Raw genomic sequence first — 20,954 nt, 5'->3', positions numbered from 1 at the left:
GCCCAAGGCTGAACCCTGGAGTCCTTCCTGGTTCTCCTTCTCCGCCCTTATCCAAGTCTCAAAAGTTTAGAGGTCCCCACAGCAATACAGTCTCCACCCAGCTGGAGCCTGGGTTTCCCAGAAGGTCCCATGTTGGGGAACCCCGGGAACTACACTTCCCAGCAGGCCCAGCACCAGCTTGGGCCTGAGAAGATTGAGATACGCTGTAGGGGCTGCTGGGCGATGGCAGAACACTGAGGTTGAGAAGATGCAGATCAGCCGAGGTCAAGGTCTAGGGAGCCAGAGTGGGCTCGGGAATGACAGGCAGTGAGACCTGTCCTGGGTCCTAGAGAAGATGGCTGAAGCGAGGCCCCAGGAGCGCAGACTTCCACCTTTGGCAGCGGTGCCTACCCACTGCCCCACTGGGACTCAGAAGGGAACAGGTGCATAGAGGCAAAAATCTGCACTTGAGTTTCTCCTTCCCGATTCCACATACGCCCAGGGCTGTCTCCACTCCATTGTTTTATTATATACAAACGCTACAGAACAAGGGGAGCAGACACGCGTGCGGTAAGAGGGGCCCAGTGGGCGTTCACAGGGCAGATGTTGCACTGGGCTAAGAGAACAGCACACAGGCCATATCTATAGGGTAGGCGGGGCAGGAAGGTTAAAAAATGAGATCCAAGCCAGCCAGATCGCAGGGAGGTGGGGGGTGGGGGTGGTGTCATCCACCTCGGATCTCCCCCCAAGGTCACAGTGCATGCAATAAAATATATGTACAGGAGCTGAATCCTTCCTCTGCAGGGGCTCTGAGGGTCCAGAGCTCCTTTCCGGCAGCGAAGGGAAGCCAGTGGCGCCCCCTGGCGGCCAGGCCAGGCTGGAGCCACATGGGGCAAGAGCAGGGGTCAGTCCCAGCCGTTGTCTTTGATCATGTGGTTGAGTTCAATGATGTACTTCCCCTCTTTGTACTTCTGGCTGCTCTCGAAGGCCTGTTCCTGAAAGGAGGGGAGAGGCTGTGATCCCTGGAGCGAGGGCCTTACCAACAGGGATAGAGGTTGGGGCATGGATATGATTGGCCCCATTTCATATATGAGAAAACTGTCACCCAGAGAAGCTGAGCCACCTGCCCACAGACATAGAGCTGGTAAGTGACAGGGCCAAGTTTCTCACTAATGGGATAGACAGAACTCTCTGAATCATGGGTACTTTTTAAGTACTAATGTTGGCTCCAACAGTGAGGATATGGAAGTGTATACAAGATCCAGGGATTACAAACTGGTAGCCGAGTGCCAATTTTGGCCTACATGTTTTGTTTGGCCAGCAGAGAGTTTAACAAAAATAACTGAAATACTAGTGTATAGGCAGGCCATGCTCACTCCAGTATGGCACAGGTTGCCCCTCCCCTCACCCCCCAATCTATGTTGCCCATTTTACACATCCACAGTATTTGCTTGGCCCTGCAAGCACTTGAGCTTCTGATCTCTAAACTGGCCACCTCTTTATCTGACAAAGGTCCAGAGAGGCCAAGCCACCTGCACAGGGACACAAAGCAAATCTGTGGCAGGGCCAAGGGTGAACTCTGGTCAGGGGTGTCCGCATGTCTCTGCTTGGGGCACACACATCACCAAGGCACCACAGCTCCAAGCAACTGCAGTTTCCCAAGAGCATCTTCTTTGGCTGCATCTAATCTGATCTCCATAACAATCTTGGGTGCCAGGTGGTGGCTTTATACTCCACTGCCAGATAAGGAAATGAAACTCAGAGCAGTGAAATCAGACACTGGACAGCAGCAGTGGCAATGAGGGCAGTGGAAAAGCAGGTATATGGACCCAAACTCTGTGTTGTTGTGGGGGCTCGGGCAATTTCTCTGATCCTCTGAATGGTAACAGAAGCTGGGGTCAAGGGTTTGGTGTTAAAAACCAAACAAAGTCGAATTCTGGTCCCTATTCTGTTACTTGCTGGATGTGTGACCTTGGGCAAGTTACCTAACATCTCTGGGCCTTCCTTTCTTCTTCTGTAAAGTGGAGATAAGGTAGACTACCTACAGGATTGTTGCAAGGACAGGATGAGATAATGGTATATGCCAAGCTCATAACAGTGCATAACAATAAACATCCAATAAGCGGCAATTCTGATTATATCACCATCCCTAAAATGGGGGTGCTTATGCCTGTGAGGGGAGGGATGGGTTAAGAGAAAAATTCTAAAAGCCTTGGCAGGATATGAGAGAAGCAAGCATGGTCAGGGGATGAAAAGACTGTTTGACTTGTGTGAGCTGGGCCTATATACCCTGAGAGGTTATCAGATGACTGCTTGTGATGTGAGGTCATGTCAAAGGCTAGCCTGGGGTCAGAGGTCACTGACTCACATATTTCCAGCCCAAAGTGGTCTTGCAGTTCTCGCAGTGGATGTCAGCGACAGCATGAAGGCCTGTCAGCAGCACCCGCTCCTCGGCTGGCCCGCAGCCCACGTTCACCCTGTGGGGACATGGGGGCAGTCCCAGGGAGGGTCCCGCCATTACAAAGCCCACCTCTAGCTTGTATCCAACTGTGTCTGTCCTTAGCTTCTTGCCTGAACCAGGGGACTTTGAGAGTCTCAGCATGATGCCATGGGTTACAGGTCACAATAGAGGTCAGGGAAAGAAAGAAGGGAGGCCAAATACTCACACAGAATTGAAGAGGTAGGCACGCCCCTGACTGCCCTGGAAGGACTAAGGGATGGGAGAGAAGGGAATGTCAGGGCTATTGGTGGGGAGCTGCTAAGCAGCCCTTCTAGTCACTCATTCCAGCCCCAACTGTGACCTGGTTACCTTGGAGATGAGGTCGTCGTGGTTGGCCAGGTGAGCACGGCAGTGGGCACAGCTATACCTCCGGTGACAATCATCCAAGTAGGCCTGAAACGTCTTGGGTTTTGAAATCCGCACCATGGCGGGGGCCAGGGGCAGTGGCCCCACGCGGGGAGCAGCCCACGGGGAGCAAAGGGAGCCCAGTGCCTGTTGGGGAGGGAGGGAGTGGATTGTCAGGACCCTGGCCACATACAAGCAGGCACGCCCAGGGCTAGGGAATCTCTCTGTGTCACACTTGGCTGCTGTCTCCTCTCCCCAGAGCCAGCAGCCTCTCCAGGGGCCAGAGCCAGCTCAGTTTTGACTCACTGAGGAGGCCTCAAGTTGCATCAGCGGGGAAACTGAGGCTAGGAGGAGCCCAAGATGAGTCACCCACCTGCTTTCAGTCTCACCCCTGCTGACCTGGCAATTGAAACTGGAGGAAGGAGCCTTAGAGTGGATGAGCTGTCAGTTCTCTGTTTAGGGGAGCACCGAGGGGTTAGGAATTGGATGGTCTCTAGGACCTCATCCGAACTGCGGAGGGCGGAGCTAGGGGGCGGCTGCACGTAAGGCACAGGGGATTCACCTGCGGAGAAGGTCCCTCACCTGGAGAAGGCTGCAGGCCTCACTGAAGTTGAAGGGTCATCAAGGAGGGGAGGAGCTCTTACCTGGGGACGCTGAGGCCTTGTCTATGCCGAGGGACTCTTACCTGCATCGCGGAGCCTTACCTGAGACCCCGGGGCTCACCTGGGGCGCGGGGGTGGGGGGCGGGCGCCGGGGAAGGGGACAGTCCTCGCTGGCGGGGCGGGGGCGCGGGGCGACGCGCAGCCCCGATGATGCGGCCCTCACCTCGCCTGGGCGCGCGGGAGCCCGGTCCGCCTGGGTGGCTGGCCTGGGAGTGGGGGGCCCCGGTGGGCGCCGTCCCCCACCCGGGCCCGGGTTCGCAGTCGCCGCGACTTGTTTACACCGAGACCAGCTGCTGCCGCCGCTGCGGCGGGAGGGGGAGGGGGCCGGCCCCTGGTCCCGGCGGTCGCCGTGGCCAATCGGCGCACAGCATGCAAATGAGGGGGCGCGTCACTCAGCGGCCAGCGCAGGCTGGGCCGCCCTCCCCCTGCTCCCGGCTCGGGCCGGCCCGGAAATGCGGCTGCAGCCCGCAGTCCTGCGAGCGGGCGGGCGCGCACCCAGCCCCGTCGCCCCTCTGGCCTCCCACGGTCCTTGAAGGGGCACGTATCCGAGGGACCCGACCTGGCGTGGGGTTAGGAGGGGACCGCATCTGGATGCACGCCCCCCGGGGACGTAATAGTCATGATTATCTGCGTTACCCACCGCCCCTGCCCCACTCTTAATCCCCGCAGCCATCCCGAGGCAGCTTCTGCTCTTCTTTTGGCGGGGGAACTGAGGTCCAAAGAGGTCTAGCGGCTCTCCCGAGGTTATCCAGCTGATAAGAGGCAAAGCTGGGATTCTTACTTTGGCCTGAGCCCACGGTCTTGGCGGTAGCATCAAGGACAGATTCTTGGAAAGGAAGAGCTAAAGGTATCCATCAGTGTTAGACCCCTGGGAGCCAGAGCCTGGGAACGAGCCAGTTACTACTGTTGAGCATCACGTCCTCCAGGTGGCAGGCTCCTGATGCCCCTGTCCTACCAGGCTGAGTTGGTGTCTGCTGTGGGCTTCCTCCTTTCCCTTTCTCGCCTGAGTGTGTTTAAACATGTCTGCCACACTAAACTTGTCTTGTCCCCTGCAGTGGCCCCAGTACCCAGCCTGGCCTAGAATAGTAAGTACACGTTTGTGAAAGACAAACGTGCTTCAAGTTAATGACGTACTAGGGCTGGAGAGGGCTGAGGAATTTGGGGAGCTACTGGAGTAGGAAACATGGGAGTGGAAGGTTGGAATGGCTGAGGCAGCAGATGGGTGGTGCCCTGAACTCAGCTGTCTCAACCATGCCCACCCTCTGCAGCCAGGTGAGGAGGCCCACAGGGGCAAGTCAAGTCCCTTGCTGTGTGCTTGGCACTTTTAATGGCCTCAGAAGAATGGAACCATTATCTGTGGCTCTGAAGGGACATTCCTGAGGAGAGTGGAGGCCAGGCTGGCACAGGGTGTGGCATTACTCTGGCTGGAATGTGGTTGAACCAGTGGGTCAGCCCAGTTAGGGCTGGCCTCTTCTGTCCTACGCTACCATCTCTAAAGTTTTCTAGCATCTCCACCCCCCCCCCAAAAAAAAAGAACACAAAAAGGACTAAAAATAAAATATTTATTGGAAAAGAGAAACACTGGAGAGGGCAAGGGCCTTTGGCTCAGGAGACCTGGGCAGCTGCTTTATGGCTGTCCAGGTAGCGCCTCAGGGCTGTAGGGTAATCAGTCATGACGCCAGTGGCCCCCAGACTGTAGGCCACTTCAAAATCGGATTCTTCATTAAGGCACCAAAATACCACCTGAGAGGGGAGAGAGGTTCTGGTAGTTTCCAAACAGCTTTACCTGGAACTCCCCCATGCATTCAGATGGCCAGAGCTCTCCTCTGTGGAGACCACCCAGCAGCAGTATGGTAGGGAGTATTAAATTTTTAGAAAATTTTCAAATTGGTTTTGAACACAGCCATTATTAAATATTAAATTGTATAAACTTGCAATTCAATAAACTATATAAAAAACAAAGGCAATCGCCCTTTGTTTGACTAGTGTGGCTCAGTTGGTTGAGCATCGTCTTGTGCACCAAAAGGTCACAGGTTGGATTCCCCATCAGGGCACATACCCAGGTTTCCCGTTCAGTCCCCAGTAGGGGCGCGTATGGGAGGCAACTGACCAATGTTTCTCTCTCACATTAATCTTTCTCTCTCTAAAATCAATAAAATCATAAAAAACAAACAAACCAAAAACAGCCCGGCCGGGCATGGCTCAGCGGTTGAGCGTCGACCTAGGATCCAAGAGATCGAGGTTTGATTCCCGGTCAGGGCACATGCCCGGGTTACGGGCTCAATCCCCAGTCGGGGGCGTGCAGGAGGCAGTCGAACAGTGACAACTCTCTCATCGTTGATGTTTTTTTCTCTCTCTCACTCTCCCTTCCTCTCTCTGAAGTCAATAAATATATATTTAAAACCAAAACCAAAAAATCCAACAAAAACAACAAAGGCAATAAAATCTAAAAATTAATCACTTCCTAATATTTCTACTACATTTTACCATCTACCTATGCTCTGGAGGTTATTTATGTTTGTCAAATGTGTACGATGGAAATACTCTGCAATGATGTGCTTCCTCACACCTCTTCCCAACTCTATGTTCAGTGACTTCATTTTGGTAGCCTGACATTGGCTGAGGTAGAAGTACATACACCAGGAAATGCTCAAATCAGGGTGTGTCTTCCCCTGCCCCCAGGCAGTTGCGGACTGTTCACCAGCATGCCAGTGCCTCTGTCTGCCTGCACTGCGGCTGCTCCGGATCTCCCCTGACTCCTGAGTTCTCTCCTGTGGGCACTGACATAGGTGGGATGGGATCTGGGCCTTGGGCAAGTCACTGGACCCCTGGGTTTCCTAATGTAACAACTAAGAGTTATGGTTGTCCCAGCCTCCTAGGGCTGTGATGAAGCCCCAAGGAGTGGGAGGGCTGATCTGAAAGAGCTCCCTCATCCTCACTCCACATCCAATCAGTGGCTTGTCTGTGAGTAAACGCTTCCACCCATCCCCACAGTTGAGCCCAAATCCTGTCAGTGGCAGCATCAGTCTCCTCATGAGACTCTCTGCTTCTACAATGGCTCCCAACAATCACTTCTCCACATGGTGGCTGGCATGACCCTCACTCAACAAATCTCAATTGGATCATGTCTCTTCCCTCAAAAGTTGCCCTTCCCTTTGGGCTGAAGTCTAGACTCCTTACTGAGGACCTTGGGTTGCTTGCCGCAGCCTCCGCCACCTTCCCTAGCTCCGAGTGTGCTGCTTCCTCCACACTGTAGCCCGGTGGAACCCCTCTCCCAGTGTCTCAGACTGCCAAGGCCTCTTGCTCCTCTGGGCTTTCCCACATGCTGGGCCTCTTGCCTGAGATGCTCTCCCTTGCCCCTGCCCTTAAGACAGCTCCTCACTTCTTCCAGGAGGGCCTTCTCTGATCCCACAGACCACCATACTGTTTCCTTTCTGTCCAAGAGTTGCCCCTGTGATAATCTGCTTCATTCCCTCCCCTCCCCTTGTGGTAACTCCCCACTCAGTCCTCAGTACCATAGTGCCTAGAATATATTCTCAACAAAGGTTTGCTAATTAAATGACCTGGTCAGAGCTCTGCCCAGCCCCTCATCAGCGAATGGCACAGTTCAATACATCACCATAATGGCTGGCACTTATCAGGCCCTTGCTAAGTACCAGTTACGCATCCAGAAGAGTCAATTATATCATTACCCCATTTCCAAGACTCAGAAGGTGACCTGCCCAGTGGCAGAGCTGTGACTGGAATGTGTGCTAGGCCCACTCTGGGAACTGAGGGGGGAGGGGTCAGGCCTTACCTGCACTCCTCGCTGCTCCAGGTGCTGGATCAGACTTTTCCTCATGATGAGCCTGGAGGGGAGGGGGATGGCAAAGGGCATGATGGGGGGACTGAGAAGGGCAAAGGCAGGTCCCTATGGGGACACTCTACCCAGCCTTCTCGCCCACCTCACCATTTAGAAACCACAGCTGCCAGCTGGTTCAGCCCAGAGCAGGAGAATGGGAAGTAGGTCCTGTGGAGAGGTGGAATAACCGTCAGTCCACGGGCCTCTCTGTCACAGGGGTGGGGAGTTGGGGCTGTAGTGATCCCTGACCAGTGAAACCTACCCCCTCTAAAAGAACCTCTGCAGTTGCCAGACGGACAATTCACCCATTGTTCAGTGAGATCATTGTTCAGTGATATTCCTATATCCCTGACTCCATGCTCTGAGGGTGTGCCCACCCCTCACTGTTTTGCAGAAGGGGAAACTAAATCTTGGAGAGCTATATTAACTTGCCCGAGGTCACACAGCAAGTTTGTGGTGGGGCCAGGACTGAAACCCAGCTTGATTCCCAAACTGGACACACAATCTGGGTGTCCTCCTGGTTGGGCCTGACCAGCTTCCTGAGACCAGACATCATTTAATGGGTCGATTACTTGCTCCCTAATTGTCCCACTCTAGGGGTGACTTTAGAGGCCTTCACAAAGTCCCAGGGCAGGCTTTGGAGTCAGACTCAGGGCAAACCAGGCTCTGTTCTTCTAGCTGTATGACCTCCAGCAAGTGACAGAAGCTCTCTGAGCCTGTTTCTCCATGGGTACTGTGGGGTCATGATTCCTGTACCTCCTAGGGTGCTGCAAAGTAAAGCTCAACTAAACTAAAGGATGTAAAAACACTGTAAATCCTGTTTAAAAAGTTATGTACACAAAGTTCTACAGTATAAAGGTGTCATTGTAACAAAGGATTGTGGGAGCTGGCTGGGACCCTCTCTCGTGACAACAGAGGGGAGCAGAGGCACTGGGGCCACCACAGAGAAGTTCTCCAAAAGCAAAGGGAGGTGCCCGGCCTGAGAGCTGGTGAAATATCCAAACTCCTCATACTTTACCCAGATGTTACTTTGTGAATACTTGTCTCCCAGCAGGAAAACACTTGCTTTTCCTTTTCAGAACCAGTGCTATAATTAATTAATGCCTGTCTCCCTAGCCAGACTGTAAGCTGAGGGCCTCACCTAGCCACACTGGTCTTTATTACTAGTGTAACTGCACTTGGAACAGGGTAGGCATTCAATAAATATTTGTTGGATCAATGGATGAGTAAAGGGACCCTCTGTTCTAAAACTCTATCCACATCTACACACATCTGCACTGAATTTCAGGGGGTTCATGGTCAGCTTGGTATTCATGAATGCTGGGTGAGAACCGCTGTCTTCAAAGCACCATGGGGGTTATCCTGAGGGGAGCTGGGGACCCTACAAAATGGGGCTTCAGATGGGGGCATGTTTTTCTGAGGACAGAAGCAGCTGGGAGCCTGGGGGAAGATGGAGGGAGATGGGGACCCTGCGGGTACCTGTTGATGATGGTGGGCAGGAAGCACAAGAGGAACTTCTCGGGGATGGGGAAGAAGGGCAGCAGCCCCAGGTAATACAGCAGCAACAGCCGGATTACTCGGCCTCTTGTGAAGGAGAACGGCATCTCAGGGTTCTGGGAGGCAAGGGGGCGTGAGAGGAGATCAGTCTGCTCCTGGGGAAGCAGAGAGGCTTGGGCTACAGGGGAAACAGTTTTGGGACATTCAGGAAATTACTACCTGCAGGATCAAAGCCACATCTTGGCCGAGCACTCAAGGCATAAATGCACCCAATCCGTTCCCACCAGCATGACTTTGCTCACATACTTCCTCTACCTCACCTCTCCAAATCCTCCTCAACTCCCCAGAGCCCTCTAGCCTAGGCCCCTCAGGTGGCATTGGGCTCCAGCTCCTGGGAGGAGGGGCTGCTGGAGCAGGGAGGGAAAAGGGACTCACGGCAGCCTTGCACTTCTTCATGACTGAGCTCTTCTCTGAGGCCCAGATGGTGATTTCATTGCGGTCAAAGTGCCTCACCAGGCTGGCTATCTGGAAGGAGGAGGAGAGGAGATGAAGGGGAGTTAGGCCTCTCTGCAGGCCTGCCCTCCTCCCCACCCCCTGCCCACAGCACCACCTGGTGAATGAGCTTCTCATTTCCCCCTTTGACCTCCACACTCATGGGCGTCCGAGGGAACCTCTGGAACAAGTCTTCCAGGCGCACCATGTGCCTGTCGGACCCATGTGCAAAGTGGCCTGGGGGTTGTGGGAAGCGACATCAGAGGATTGGTGGGGTGGGGGTGAGAACCCAGGGGAAGAGGGGCAAGTCCCAGAGAAGAGGGGGCAGAGGTCGAGCCCATGACTCCACTCAGGCTGGCCCAGCCCCGGGCTCACGGCCCATACTGTTACCTGGTGAGAAGTAAACCTCCAGCTCTTTCCTGTAGAGGGGCAGCTCCTGGGGAGAGCAGGGCGCATGTCACTAGGAGGCTCTCATGGAGGCTCTCTGGGTATGGTGGGGGGCTAGGGCAAGGCCCACCTCAAACTCCAGGCTGCCCACAGCCCTATTCACGCCTGACTGGCGGTACAGGTTCTCATCGTGTGACACCACCACCACACCATCCCGGGTAAGCTGACAGTCCAGCTCCAGAAGGTCTGCTCGCTGAGCCATGGAACTATGGAAGCAAAGGTCAGTGGTGTGTGGGGCACAGGGACAGGCCGGACTGGAGGGTGGTGGGGAGGGTTAGGGGAGCATGGGGCAGTTTAAAGCAGGATATGCAGGCGGTGCGATGCCTCCAGGGTGCTCCAGTCACCCATACTAGGAAGTAAATGGCACCCCTTGGCTTCATGCCACACCGCTGACACCACCTTATGCAGCAGCTGGGCTTGCTGGGCAGGTGCACTCACTTCTCCATGGCCTCCATGGTGTTCTCCAGCCTCTCTCCAGATCCTGTGTGGGGCAGCGAGGTGGGTCCCTGGGGGCCGGCCCCTCCCTCCTCCCCTCGCCTCACCCCTGCCTCATGACCCGTGGGCCCAGGTGGAGCAGCCTTTTTCCTCATTCCACACCTTGCACTGCCACCGGCTCTCTGACCTCGGCCTGCCCTCTTTCTAAAATTTCGCCCCTCAGACCGCACCCTCTCTGCTGTCCACCTTGGCACATGTCTTGCTCTCCTTATTCCACCGCAGTAGCCGATGTCCTCCCTTCTCCCCCACACCAGCTCACCTCCCCGGTGGGCCCCCAGGCGCAGACGGAAGGCTGGAACCCAGGGTGTGTGCAGCAGGCGAGGCCAGCGCAGGAAGAAGACGGAGAGCAGGGCATAGCTGCCCAGGGCGGGCAGGGCATAGTACAGCAGGGAGCTCATGGCCGCACTGCCTCCCTGGGCTCCGGCTGCCGCGAGCTCAGCTGTCCCCGATTAATTGTGCTGCCTCACCGATTGCCTGGCTGATGTAGGCTGGTTCCACCACTGGTCACCACCACGCCCCTGAGACCTGCTCAGCCTGCTGCTGGCCCAGGGCCAGGCTGCAGGGCTCAGCTGGGTATGGAGTACAGGCAGGAAGAGAGGCCAGGCAGCTCTGGGCCCTCACACCCACAGACCCTTCAGACTCCAGCGCCTCCCTCTCCTTGGCCACACTGGGAGAGTCAGGTTACCTTCCAGGTCTGCTATAACCTTCCCCTGACCACTCATGTGTGTGGCCAGGGGATACAACACACCACCCCTTGCCTTTTCCAGAAAATCCTGGGTGTGTAGGGTGCCCAAGTCGCCCCTGAATCACCCCAGCCAGTTAGGAAGACATTAGAGAGGGCAGAGGACAGTGACTAAGGGAGAAATTGACCCCACTCTGTCCAGGAATCCAGAACTTCTTACACTCCCATCTTTACCCTGGCCAGCTGGGGAGCCAAAGGTCACCAGGGCCAGGTAAAGCCACAGCTGGGAAGCAGCTGGGCTGGAGTATCAGTCTTCAAAGCCGCAAGGGTGAGTGACACAGCATCGGCAAACACAGACAGAGCCAAGGCCATCATATACACATCTCTATATTTATATATTAGATACAGGCACAGGGGTGGGCAGGGGCACTGGGCTCTCCACGAGCCCCCCCACCTCCACTTCTGTTCACCACACACAGAAGCAGCAGGAGCGTTAGATGTGGCAGCTTAGGGGGAAGGGGGTTTAGGCAGGGCCCTGCTCCTCAAAGATACTAGCCCTTGAGCCTTAGGAATGTTCCTTGAGGGAAAATGGGTGGGGTTTTAATGAGGTGAGTGGGGCAGGGCTGGCCATGAGTCCCCTACTCAGTGTCCCCCATCCCCCACCATCCTTCAGTAGGTCACAGGGCAGCCAGAGCCCTTTGATTCCAGAACTATCAGACTGGGACGGCTGGGTAGAGGAAGGCAGGACAGCTGAGGGGAATTTGCTTTGGGGCCACCTGAGCCCTGCAGGTCCTGGGAGGGAGGGGATGGGATGGAGGGAGCCTTGGCCTGCCTAAAGCAGGAGGCCTGAGCAAAGCAAGGGTAGGTGGCCAGGCCCACCCTGTGTCCCGACCTGGGCTGCGGGGGTCCGGGCTGGGCACAGTGTCCATTTTCTAACAGTCCAGCAGGGAAGGGGCAGGCAGGAGGCAGGGCCTAAACAAAAAGGCAGGCAGGAAAGGAGCCATTAGCACCCATGAGAGCACCTGCCAGAGCCCTGACCTCAACTTCTCTCATTTTATCCTTATAGTTGAGTGAGATGTGTCTCAGTTTCCTTATCTGTAAATGGGGATAACATTGTACCTATCTCATAGTACTGCTATAAGGATTAAATGAACTCATACACAGAAACCTCTTAGAACAATGCTTAGTGATCTGTGCTTGCTCTTGTTATCAGGACTGTCCCAGGAAACTGAGGTGCAGAGGTGAGGTGTCTTAGCTAGAGTTTGAACCCAAGTGTGTCTGCCTTCCTTTTTTTAGGCTATAGGGCAGAAAGAAAGGAGACTGGAGGAGGGAAGAGCAGTGTGGGTTAGGGAAGGGCCTGCAGAGTCCCCCAAAGGTGTGTGAACTGCTGACCTGGGCACCAGGTGTGAGAAAGCATGGCATCTGGGTCAGGCTGAGTGCTGCTAGCTCCTCCCAAAGCAATTATGGCCCCACCTGCCTCTCTGCCCATATCGGGAGAGGCAAAACCTGGCTCTGGTCCCCAGATGGTTGAGAGAGGCCCTCAGTGACCTCTGAGGTTCCAGAATGGCTACTGAGGCTGGAGGATGCAGGGTATTAACAGGTGGGAGACATTTGGGGCTGTGGGAAAAGAGGAGGGACATGAAGACTGGTAGACCACAGGTCTGTGGCCTGCACAGGATCTGGCCCTTCTCTTGATACCATACACATGGATCATGGGAATGAGCAAGCTTTTGACTGTATGGTACATTGGGTACCCTAGTATCTGGGTGAATCAGTGTGTGGGTGGTGGAGAACACTCACCAAGCCCCAGGGAGCAGAGACATCTGTTCAGGCTAGGTGGCCTCCAGCACCCCAGGCTGGAAGCGGGCTGTCTCCTGGAATATGAGCTCCTTCAGCCTCTCCTTGGGTAGATCATCCAGCTCCATGTCAAAGGTGAAAGGTTCCTCCGCCACTGGCTGTGGGGCATAGAAGTAAGGCTCAGGCCAGATACTGAGATGCCTACCCACCCACTTACCCACCAGACCTGCTGCTGTTGGCTGGCCCACCTCATCTGTTGGGTCATAGTACTGCTCCAGGTAGGGGTGAGCCAGGGCTTCTTCTACTGTAATCCGTTTATTGGGGTTAAAGGTCAACATCCGGTCCAGCAGGTCAAGGGCTAAGGAAGGGCAGGAATCAGGGGTCAAAGGGAAAGTTAGGGAAGTTTTGCTTCTCTATGCCTAGGGGGCCTGTCTACTCAGGCAGCTGCTGGGCTCATGCACCCAGTTTTTATCCCATATCAGCCCCCATGTCTCTCTCTCACCTTTGGAGTCCGACTTGGGGAATAGCTTGGACCAGGCCACCTTGGTCTTGGAAGGCAGAGACTGCAGGTAGTTTCGGGCCTTCATGTTGATGATACAATTCAGGTCCTCCTGGGATGGGGAGCCCAGGATACCTGTGGGTAGGGCAGGTGACTTGTGAGAGATCTTCTCTCCCTTCTGGGACCAGAAGGAGCCAAGAACAAGAGCTCCCACCAACCCATTCCGGGCCCTCACGGTTATCTCCCAGCCAATACTATGGTGGTGAAGTAAGGGGTCTGGATTCGGGCAGCCCTCAGTTCAAATCTCAGCTCCACCACTTCCTAAGTATGGGGTGTGGCCTTGCTTTTCCCATGTATCAAATGGGATAGTATCTACATCGCCTTCAAATACTGTGAGATGCTGTAGAGGCTCCAAACATGGTGGTACCCCTGATCCGATTCCTATAGACTCACCGGCCCTGACCCTAAAGACATCTCACCTACAATAGGCTAATCTCCCTTCCACTCAGCTGGCCAGGCCCCCTCACCCAGAATGTGGTTGAGCTGGTCCAGGTAGTGCTTGCCAGGGAAGATGGGCCGGTTGGAGAGCATCTCAGCCAGAATGCAGCCCACAGACCAGATGTCAATGGACTTGGTGTAGCCCTGGGGAGGAAGAGAAAGTGGTGGGCTCCTGGGCCAGCCTCAACAGGTCCCTGTTGTCTGGGCCAAGCCACCACCCCAACCTAGATTTAATGCTTCAGGGAGGCAGAGAGTAGAGCCCAGGAAGAGCTAATGCTTAGCTTCTTTCCAGATCCCAAGGAGCAGAGTAATGTGAAATGTGACACGGCCCAGGGGGCATAAGGGTCATTGCCTGGCTCAGAGATAGCTCCAGTTCTTTCTGTGACCTGGCCCCTTCCCTTTGGGGATGGGTGGCCCCCCTACCTTGGAGTTAAGCATGATCTCTGGGGCCCGGTACCAGCGTGTGGCCACATATTCTGTCAGGAAGCCAGTGTGGTCATGCTCAGGATCGGCAATCCGGGCCAGGCCAAAATCGCAGATCTAGAATCCAAGCCAGGCCGCTAAGCTCGGTGCTCAAGGTCTCTATGGCCCAAGCAATCACATCACCATGCCTCTGCCCATGTGGTTCCCTCTGCTTGCAATGCTCTCCTATTCCAGGGGACTATTAGTCAAATGGAAGCCCAAGACCCAGAGAGGGAACAGGCACCCAATCCTCTGACCTTAAGGTCGCAGGTGGTGTTGATGAGCAGGTTGGAGGGCTTTAAATCCCGGTGGAGCACGTTGGCTGAGTGGATATACTTGAGGCCCCGAAGGATCTGGTAGAGGAAGTAGCAGACGTGGTCGTTGCTCAGCTGCTGGCTTTTGAGCAACTTGTACAGGTCTGTCTCCATCAGGTCCTGCACAATGTAGCTGAGGATGGTATCGGAGACCCCACAGGTGGGGGTAGCAGAAGGCACTTTGTTAAGAAGAATGGGCTCTGGTGACCACGCTTCACATCCCCTCCAGCTGGCACCCCTAGGATTCAACAGATCTGCCAACCCATATCACGAGCTGGGCAAGGCCCATACTCAGCAGTTGGGCTCGGGGCCTCTGCTGCATCTCAGCTGAGGAACCTGAGCAAAAGCCCTTCAGTTCTGTGGCCTCAGTTTACCTACTGGGAAAAATGGGGACAACACACTGTGGGAGGCAGGAGAACTTCACAGTTAAGAGCAGTAGCTCTGGGGTTAACCTGCTGGTGCCTGAAATCCCCACTCCACTGCTCATTGGTTTTATAACCTCAACTTGTCTGCACCTCTATTTTTTCATCTGAAAAGTAGGGGAAAGAATGGTTTTTTTGAGAGTGGTTTTGACAATGAGATGAGATGACCCATGTAAAGCAGCCAGCCCAGTGCTTGGCACATTGTAAGTGTTTAGCAATCATGAACTAGTATTGCCATTATAAATGCCTGAGCCAAATGGCTGTTGGGAGGGTTAAATGAGATAATGTATGAATACCATCTGGCATGCAATAAATGTTTGCTTAAAAATAAATGCCTACCTTATGGGAATGGTTTGTGCAAGACAAATGAGGAGAAACTCCCAACAGCATGCTCCTACTCAAAGAGTGCTTGGCCATGCACATCAGAAGACAGAGGAGTAAATGTCCTTATATATTTTAAGATTAAACATACATACATACATAAATGTCTTTTAGCTTGTCTCTTGCAAGAATAAGTCAGGGCTATCTTTTAGAATCAGCCTCAAAAGGGCCTTCTGAGAACATATGGACCAACCCTGCTGTTTGATAGATGAAGAGGCCCACTCAGATGCGAAGGTCACACAGTGAGCTGGGAGTGAATGTGGAGGTTTCCTGCCCACAGTTTGTGGTGGGAGCTGCAGACACTGCAGTACTAATCCCCATGCTTGGGTGGAGAACTGGGACTGCCTGGGGGTGGGTGGAGTGGGGGAGAGGTGACGGGTATTACAAGCTGCTAACAACAGAGCCAGGCAGGAAGTGGACAACAAACTAGGAAAGTGACATGGGGGTAGGGCAATAAAGACAAGGCTGTCCCTCCCTGGGTAAGGTGCAAGTCCACAGTTGACTGGGGTGGATCTCTGAGTGAGAGGTCCTGGAGATAGGACTGGGCCTCTTTTGGAGGAGGGGCAGACAGCAATAGCAGCACTTGATTTTAGGCTTTCTGAGATTCAATTTCATCATCAGGGAGCTGAGATCCATCTCATAGGGCAGTTGGGAGGTGGAATTAGAAATGTTAAAGCCCTAGGTATGCACTGCACCTGACTCATAGTAGGCCCTCAAAAAAGAGCAGTTTTCTCTTTGTCTGCTTGTCTTCCAGTTTGAGGACCCAGAGGGGAAAGAATAGTCTGTTAAACAAAGACTGTGGGCAGAGGCTGGATCATGTCACAAAACTGCAGGCACATGTCAGAAGACAAGCACCCATAGAGACCATCTTGCCCAGCCCCCCACAGAGGCACAGAATAGAGAACAGACTTGCCCAAGGCCACACTGCCTGGCTGTGGCAGGCCAGGATTCATCTGAGGCCTTGAGCTCAGTCCTCTTACATTCAGTGGCCTCTTTTCTGCTAGAAGGTTTCTTTTACTGGGTTTGTTTTGGAGGGTGACAGGGAAGAAGGAAACAGAAAGAAACCCAATGTTCTCCCAGCCCAACTCTGAGGCCGTGCCTGGCCAGCCAGCTGGCCAAGGTGAAGGATACACGTCCCTCATGGCATCCAGGGTAGGTGCCCGAAGAATGTCTCGGATGCTGATGACATTCTCATGGCGGAAGCGCAGCAAGATCTGGATTTCCCGCAGCGTGCGCTGGCAGTAGGTCTGATGCTCGAAGGGGCTGATTTTCTTGATGGCCACGCGTGTCTCACGTACATGGTCGTAAGCTGAGCTGAGAGGGCCAGAGAGGTATTGTTGGTGTGGTCTTACAAAGGGGGAGTCCAGGCCTGGTGGCCCCACCCAGGCCATGGCAGGGAAGGGAGGGAGCAAGAGAGGGCTCTGGCCAAGTCGTAAACAATGCTGGTTCCTTCCTGCTGTGAAGGCCTGGGATCTCCAGGGAGAAAGCTGGGGACCAGCCAGGCAGTCCTTCAGTGACTTCACAAAGAGAGGAAGAGACTGACCGCTCACAGACTTCCCCTCTCCTCAACCCTTTCCATTCTAGTTGCCCGGACCCCTCACCCTCCCCTTCCCATGATGGGCTCCCTCAACCCAAGACAGGTCCAGGGGCTGGGAGATGAGTGGAGGACATACAGTGAGGCAAATACAGGGAGAAGGAAGGAGTCATAGGAGGACCTGGAGGGAAGGGACAGGGCAGGCACGGCTGTCAAGGCAAGGTACCTGGGCAGCAGGGCTGTTCCCAGATGCACAAATGCCCAGGGCACACAGCAGGTTTGGGAGAACTGACAGACCCCTCCTAAAAGTTGCAGGGAGGCACTCCTGGACCCCTCATGGCTCACTGGGCCCCTGGCCCTAGGCCCAAAGCACTGCCCCACCCTGGCCAGCCCTGAGTTCTGCTCTTCTTTCCCAAACTCCTTGGCAGGCCCCCCTGGGGGAGAGAATCCAAGGCATCCTCTCCCCAAAGGAGGGTCCTTCATTCCCTCTTCGCTAAGGATAGAATCGTCCGAAGAACACTATTCTCTTCACCTCACCCCATGTCTCCAAGGTCCCCAAGGTCCCCGCAGCTCCCCGCCATATACTCAGATGCCCCTCCCTCCATTACGGAATGGTCGGTTCAAAGGCTCCAAGCCCCTCTCCTTCGAACGCACGCAGAAAGCGCTCAAAGGCCCTCTCCCAGGGACGCTCCCCCGCCTCGCGAAGCCCCTGCCGCTTCAGGACCACGGATCTCCAAGGCCCAGAAAGTACTCAGCACCCAGCACCCTCCCGGCCCCCCAGCTCCCTCCCCCTGGGACGCCCCCTGCCCCGGAACGCCCCCTCACCTGACCATGCCATACGCGCCCTCGCCGATGTACTGCAGCTGCGAGTACCGCGGGCCCACGTCGAACGGCTGCCCCTTCACTACCTCCACTTCCCCCGAGACCCCCGGGTCCACCCCGTCGGCTCCCCGGGGCTCCCCGCCCCCGCCCCCGCCCCCCTGAGCCGCCGCCGCCGCCGCCGCCGCCATCTCCACTCCTCCCCTCCCGCCCGCCCGCCTCTCCCCAGCGGCCCCGCCCGAGGCCCCGCCCCTTCCCGCCCGAGGCCTCGCCCCTTCCCGCCCGCGCCTCACCCGCCCAGCTGCGCGCGTCCCCGCGGCCGTCACGTGACCCGCGCCGGCGCGCGCCGGGCTTTCCCACGGGTGGCGTCTGGGCCCCCGGCCCCTGCCGGCTCCGTCCGCTGCCGTCAGCGCGGGGCTCCCCAGGGCCGGCTTGTAAAGGTCTAGAGCTTCCCGCCGGATGCAGAACGGCCGGTAGGGCGGCCCGGTGACCGCACCCGCAGCCACCCAGCTGGTGCGTGCTGGAGCTGGGGCCGGGACCGTGTCGCCCGGCGGAGCCGCCGCAGCCGGAGGAGCGCCTGGGGCGGAGAGGGACGCTTCAGCGACCCCTCAGCAGCGCTCCGGAGTTGGCCCCCCGAGCCAGCCTCGGAACGACGGCCCGAGCCCGGCCGCGCCTCACAGTAGCCGCGGGGCATGGCTTCCTTACTGAGGTGCCGCCTCGCTCGGGCGAGGGAACTGGAGCCGAGCGGGGGCTGATGACTTGGGGTCACGGACAGCTGAGGGCTGGAGAAGCCAGGGGTCCGGGCTCCGGGCCTGATGGCGTTCAGACCCAGGCCTTCGTGAGCGGGTGGGGCCCCGGCCCCTGCCGGCGGACGTGCAGGGGACTGAACCCCGGCTCCCTCCACAGCACCGAGGGGGAAGGCTGCCTGCAGTGCCGGCGGGGTTTGCTTAAAATATACATAAGGCTTTTCTCAAAAACAGCAACATAGGTAACATTTTTGTTGTCACTGAGTTTCTCAAAACTGGAATCCTGTCAAGGTGGTCTTCATTTTTGTTTGTTTTTTAATCCCCAGCCAAGGATATATTTTTTCCATTGCTTTTCAGAGAGAGGAAGGGAGAGAAAGGTGGATGTGAGAGAGACACTCTGCCCACTGAGCCAAACCTGCGAGGGCTTTTTTTTTTAAACTTTTTAATTGAATTTATTGGGGTGATATTGGTTAATAAAATTATATTTGTTTCAGGTGTACAATTCTATAACATACATAATCTGTATATAATACTGCGTGTTCACACCCCAAATCAAGTCTACTTCCGTCACCACACCCTCTTCTACCTCCCCCCACCCCCCTTAAGGTCATTATCTTTTGATTCTGTACAAGACTTTATAGTTCACACGATTATTTCACCACTTCAATTTCTTTGGACAACCCCACAGTCTAAGGTGTCACCTTATTTTCTTAGCTCTATGAACGGTGTCACCTTATTTTCTTAGCTCTATGAACGGGGTCATGCCGGTCTTGTTCAGTACTGTACAGTGCCTGGCACTTCTACTCAAGTGTTTTTGAATGGATGAGTCAGGTTTTACAGATGGGGTATCTGAGAGTTGGGGAGCTGAGACCCAAAGTGATATCTCCTGACGCAGAGGTAGAGGCTCTTTTTAATTCCATTTTGCCCCCCAGAGACACAGACTGTTACAACTGAAGAAAGGGCCCTCAGACACTATCCAGTCCAGCCCCTTGACTTCGCAGTGAAGATGTGAGCTGGAAGCTTCAAAAAACCACATTTGCTAGGGCTCAGTAAGCAATCACTTTTTTTCTCCCTTAGAAGCTGGGAGGAGGTCCTTGTATGTGTTATAGATCAAGAGAGAAAGTGGAACAGTAATTATGATTCTGAAATTGCTCATAATTAGATCTATGGCCAGGCACTCTAATTCAGATTAATGAGACCAAGTTGCTGGTTCCCAATAGCCCACAAGTCAGTGAAGGTTTTCAAGAGGTCCTAATTAGATCAATGTTTTAAAAAGTTACTCATTTGATAAGCTGTTGAATGGCACTGTGTACAAAACTCTGAGCGAGGCACTGTGGCTGATGAAAGATTACTGTACAGTGTCAATTAGTGGTTAAGAGTAAGAACTCTCTCAAGCTAGATTGCCCAGGTTAGAATCCCATCTTTGCTACTTACTGTGTCACCCCAGGTAGATTACCCACTGGCCTCTCTACTCATGCGTGGACTTTCTCTTGAAGAGAAAAGACGCACATACATAAATCAATTTAATGCTAGATAGATGGATGTGATATATGGTGTGTGAACTGGGGGTGGGTGAGATCACTCTTTCTAGAGAAGTGAGGAGGCAGTAACAGAGGAGGTGGCATTTGCGTCATTGAAAAAGAAGTAGGGCTTCAGAAGGTGAGGATAGAGGAAAGGCATCAAGAAGAAGGAACAGCATGAGTCCCGGCATAGAGGCAGGAGCATGATTTGTCCAGTGCGGCTGCAGTGTAAAGGATTAAGGGAGTTGAGGCTGGAGAGGTAGGTTGGGGCCAGATTGAGGAAGCCTTGGATTCTGGCAAGTTTAGATGTTACTCAGGAAGCAGTAAAAGGCTTTGAGGGACTTTTGCCAGACCATTTTGCAACTTCAGGGGAATATAGTGACTCAGAGAAACACCACGGAGTTCAGCACGGAGCCAGGTTTCCTGAGTGGGGGTGAGTTTCCTGGCTTAGCAAACGCCCCTGCATCCAGAGGGGCGCCTGCCACCTCATGCTGCGTCTAACTCTCGCTCAAAGGCGTGTGACTGAGATTCCCCTCTAGTGGCCGAGGTTGGTACTTCCTTGGAGGCTGGACTGGGATTTCTCCATTTCATAGATTCATATTCAACTAATATAGACTGAACATCTATTCAGTTCCAGGCACTTTTATGTACTTTATCTCCTATCATGCTCACAGCAGCCATATGAAGTAGATAGTATGAACATTTAACAGGGGGAAAAAGCTGAAGCTTGCTGAACTATGGAGCTGAAAGAATCGTTTTCTCCACCAGGTAGTCCATCACCTCACAGCTCACTGCACTGTCTGAGTTTTTCTAACAGCTGCCATTTGCCATAGCTCTGTCCTCTTAGATCTACCTGGACTAAGTCTTAAACCCGTTCTTATCTGTTTGTGATGTGGAGGTCACAGGGGAGGCCAGTGGGTATTTGCCCAGGGTAACACCCATTCCCATTTGTAATGTTAACGTAGGAAACATTCAAACCTGTGGAAGGATTTTTGTGAGTGTACTTGAGACAAACTGTTGAC

At 54.5% G+C, this 20,954-nt stretch overlaps 3 protein-coding genes across 3 annotated transcripts; all 3 read right to left on the bottom strand.

The window, feature by feature from the left end:
* Positions 1–488: 488 nt before the first annotated feature.
* On the bottom strand, positions 489–3,722 carry YPEL3 (yippee like 3). The gene is made up of 5 exons (XM_087815158.1): positions 3,650–3,722; positions 2,789–2,971; positions 2,646–2,689; positions 2,348–2,456; positions 489–974 (listed from the first exon to the last, which is right to left on the bottom strand). Exons 2-5 carry the CDS (start codon positions 2,903–2,905, stop codon positions 885–887), a joined length of 360 nt encoding a protein of 119 aa, XP_087671284.1. The 5' UTR covers positions 2,906–2,971; positions 3,650–3,722; the 3' UTR covers positions 489–884.
* A 1,312-nt stretch (positions 3,723–5,034) lies between these two features.
* Positions 5,035–11,209, bottom strand: GDPD3 (glycerophosphodiester phosphodiesterase domain containing 3). The gene is made up of 10 exons (XM_016218589.2): positions 10,518–11,209; positions 10,202–10,244; positions 9,834–9,969; positions 9,707–9,752; positions 9,435–9,553; positions 9,260–9,349; positions 8,807–8,940; positions 7,436–7,495; positions 7,283–7,334; positions 5,035–5,229 (listed from the first exon to the last, which is right to left on the bottom strand). Exons 1-10 carry the CDS (start codon positions 10,654–10,656, stop codon positions 5,092–5,094), a joined length of 957 nt encoding a protein of 318 aa, XP_016074075.1. The 5' UTR covers positions 10,657–11,209; the 3' UTR covers positions 5,035–5,091.
* Positions 11,210–11,311: 102 nt separating this feature from the next.
* On the bottom strand, positions 11,312–17,857 carry MAPK3 (mitogen-activated protein kinase 3). Its single transcript, XM_087815782.1, has 9 exons — positions 17,673–17,857; positions 16,445–16,627; positions 14,454–14,643; positions 14,158–14,274; positions 13,764–13,878; positions 13,240–13,371; positions 12,986–13,095; positions 12,741–12,895; positions 11,312–11,912 (listed from the first exon to the last, which is right to left on the bottom strand). The coding sequence occupies exons 1-8, from the start codon at positions 17,855–17,857 to the stop codon at positions 12,773–12,775; spliced, it is 1,155 nt and encodes a 384-aa protein (XP_087671908.1). The 3' UTR covers positions 11,312–11,912; positions 12,741–12,772.
* Positions 17,858–20,954: the final 3,097 nt, after the last annotated feature.

Source organism: Miniopterus natalensis, chromosome 3 (assembly GCF_054644295.1).
Source record: "Miniopterus natalensis isolate mMinNat1 chromosome 3, mMinNat1.hap1, whole genome shotgun sequence".
Taxonomy (NCBI): domain Eukaryota; kingdom Metazoa; phylum Chordata; class Mammalia; order Chiroptera; family Miniopteridae; genus Miniopterus; species Miniopterus natalensis.
This window is presented reverse-complemented; position numbering and strand designations above follow the sequence as displayed.

Bases quoted from the DNA above. Each gene is read 5' to 3' on its own strand.
- YPEL3 (XM_087815158.1), bottom strand. From the start codon at position 2,905: ATGGTGCGGATTTCAAAACCCAAGACGTTTCAGGCCTACTTGGATGAT. The intron at 2,690-2,788 runs GTAACCAGGTCA...CCCATCCCTTAG, and splicing joins ACGACGACCTCATCTCCAAG to TCCTTCCAGGGCAGTCAGGG. The intron at 2,457-2,645 runs GTGAGTATTTGG...ATGTCCCCACAG, and splicing joins GCCTACCTCTTCAATTCTGT to GGTGAACGTGGGCTGCGGGC.
- GDPD3 (XM_016218589.2), bottom strand. From the start codon at position 10,656: ATGAGCTCCCTGCTGTACTATGCCCTGCCCGCCCTGGGCAGCTATGCC. The intron at 9,753-9,833 runs GTGGGCCTTGCC...TGCTCTCCCCAG, and splicing joins TGGGCAGCCTGGAGTTTGAG to GAGCTGCCCCTCTACAGGAA. The intron at 8,941-9,259 runs GTGAGTCCCTTT...CTTGCCTCCCAG, and splicing joins TGAAGAAGTGCAAGGCTGCC to AACCCTGAGATGCCGTTCTC.
- MAPK3 (XM_087815782.1), bottom strand. From the start codon at position 17,857: ATGGCGGCGGCGGCGGCGGCGGCGGCTCAGGGGGGCGGGGGCGGGGGC. The intron at 13,372-13,763 runs GTGAGGGGGCCT...CCCTACCCACAG, and splicing joins CCAGCTCAACCACATTCTGG to GTATCCTGGGCTCCCCATCC. The intron at 13,096-13,239 runs GTGAGAGAGAGA...GCCCTTCCTTAG, and splicing joins CCCCAAGTCGGACTCCAAAG to CCCTTGACCTGCTGGACCGG.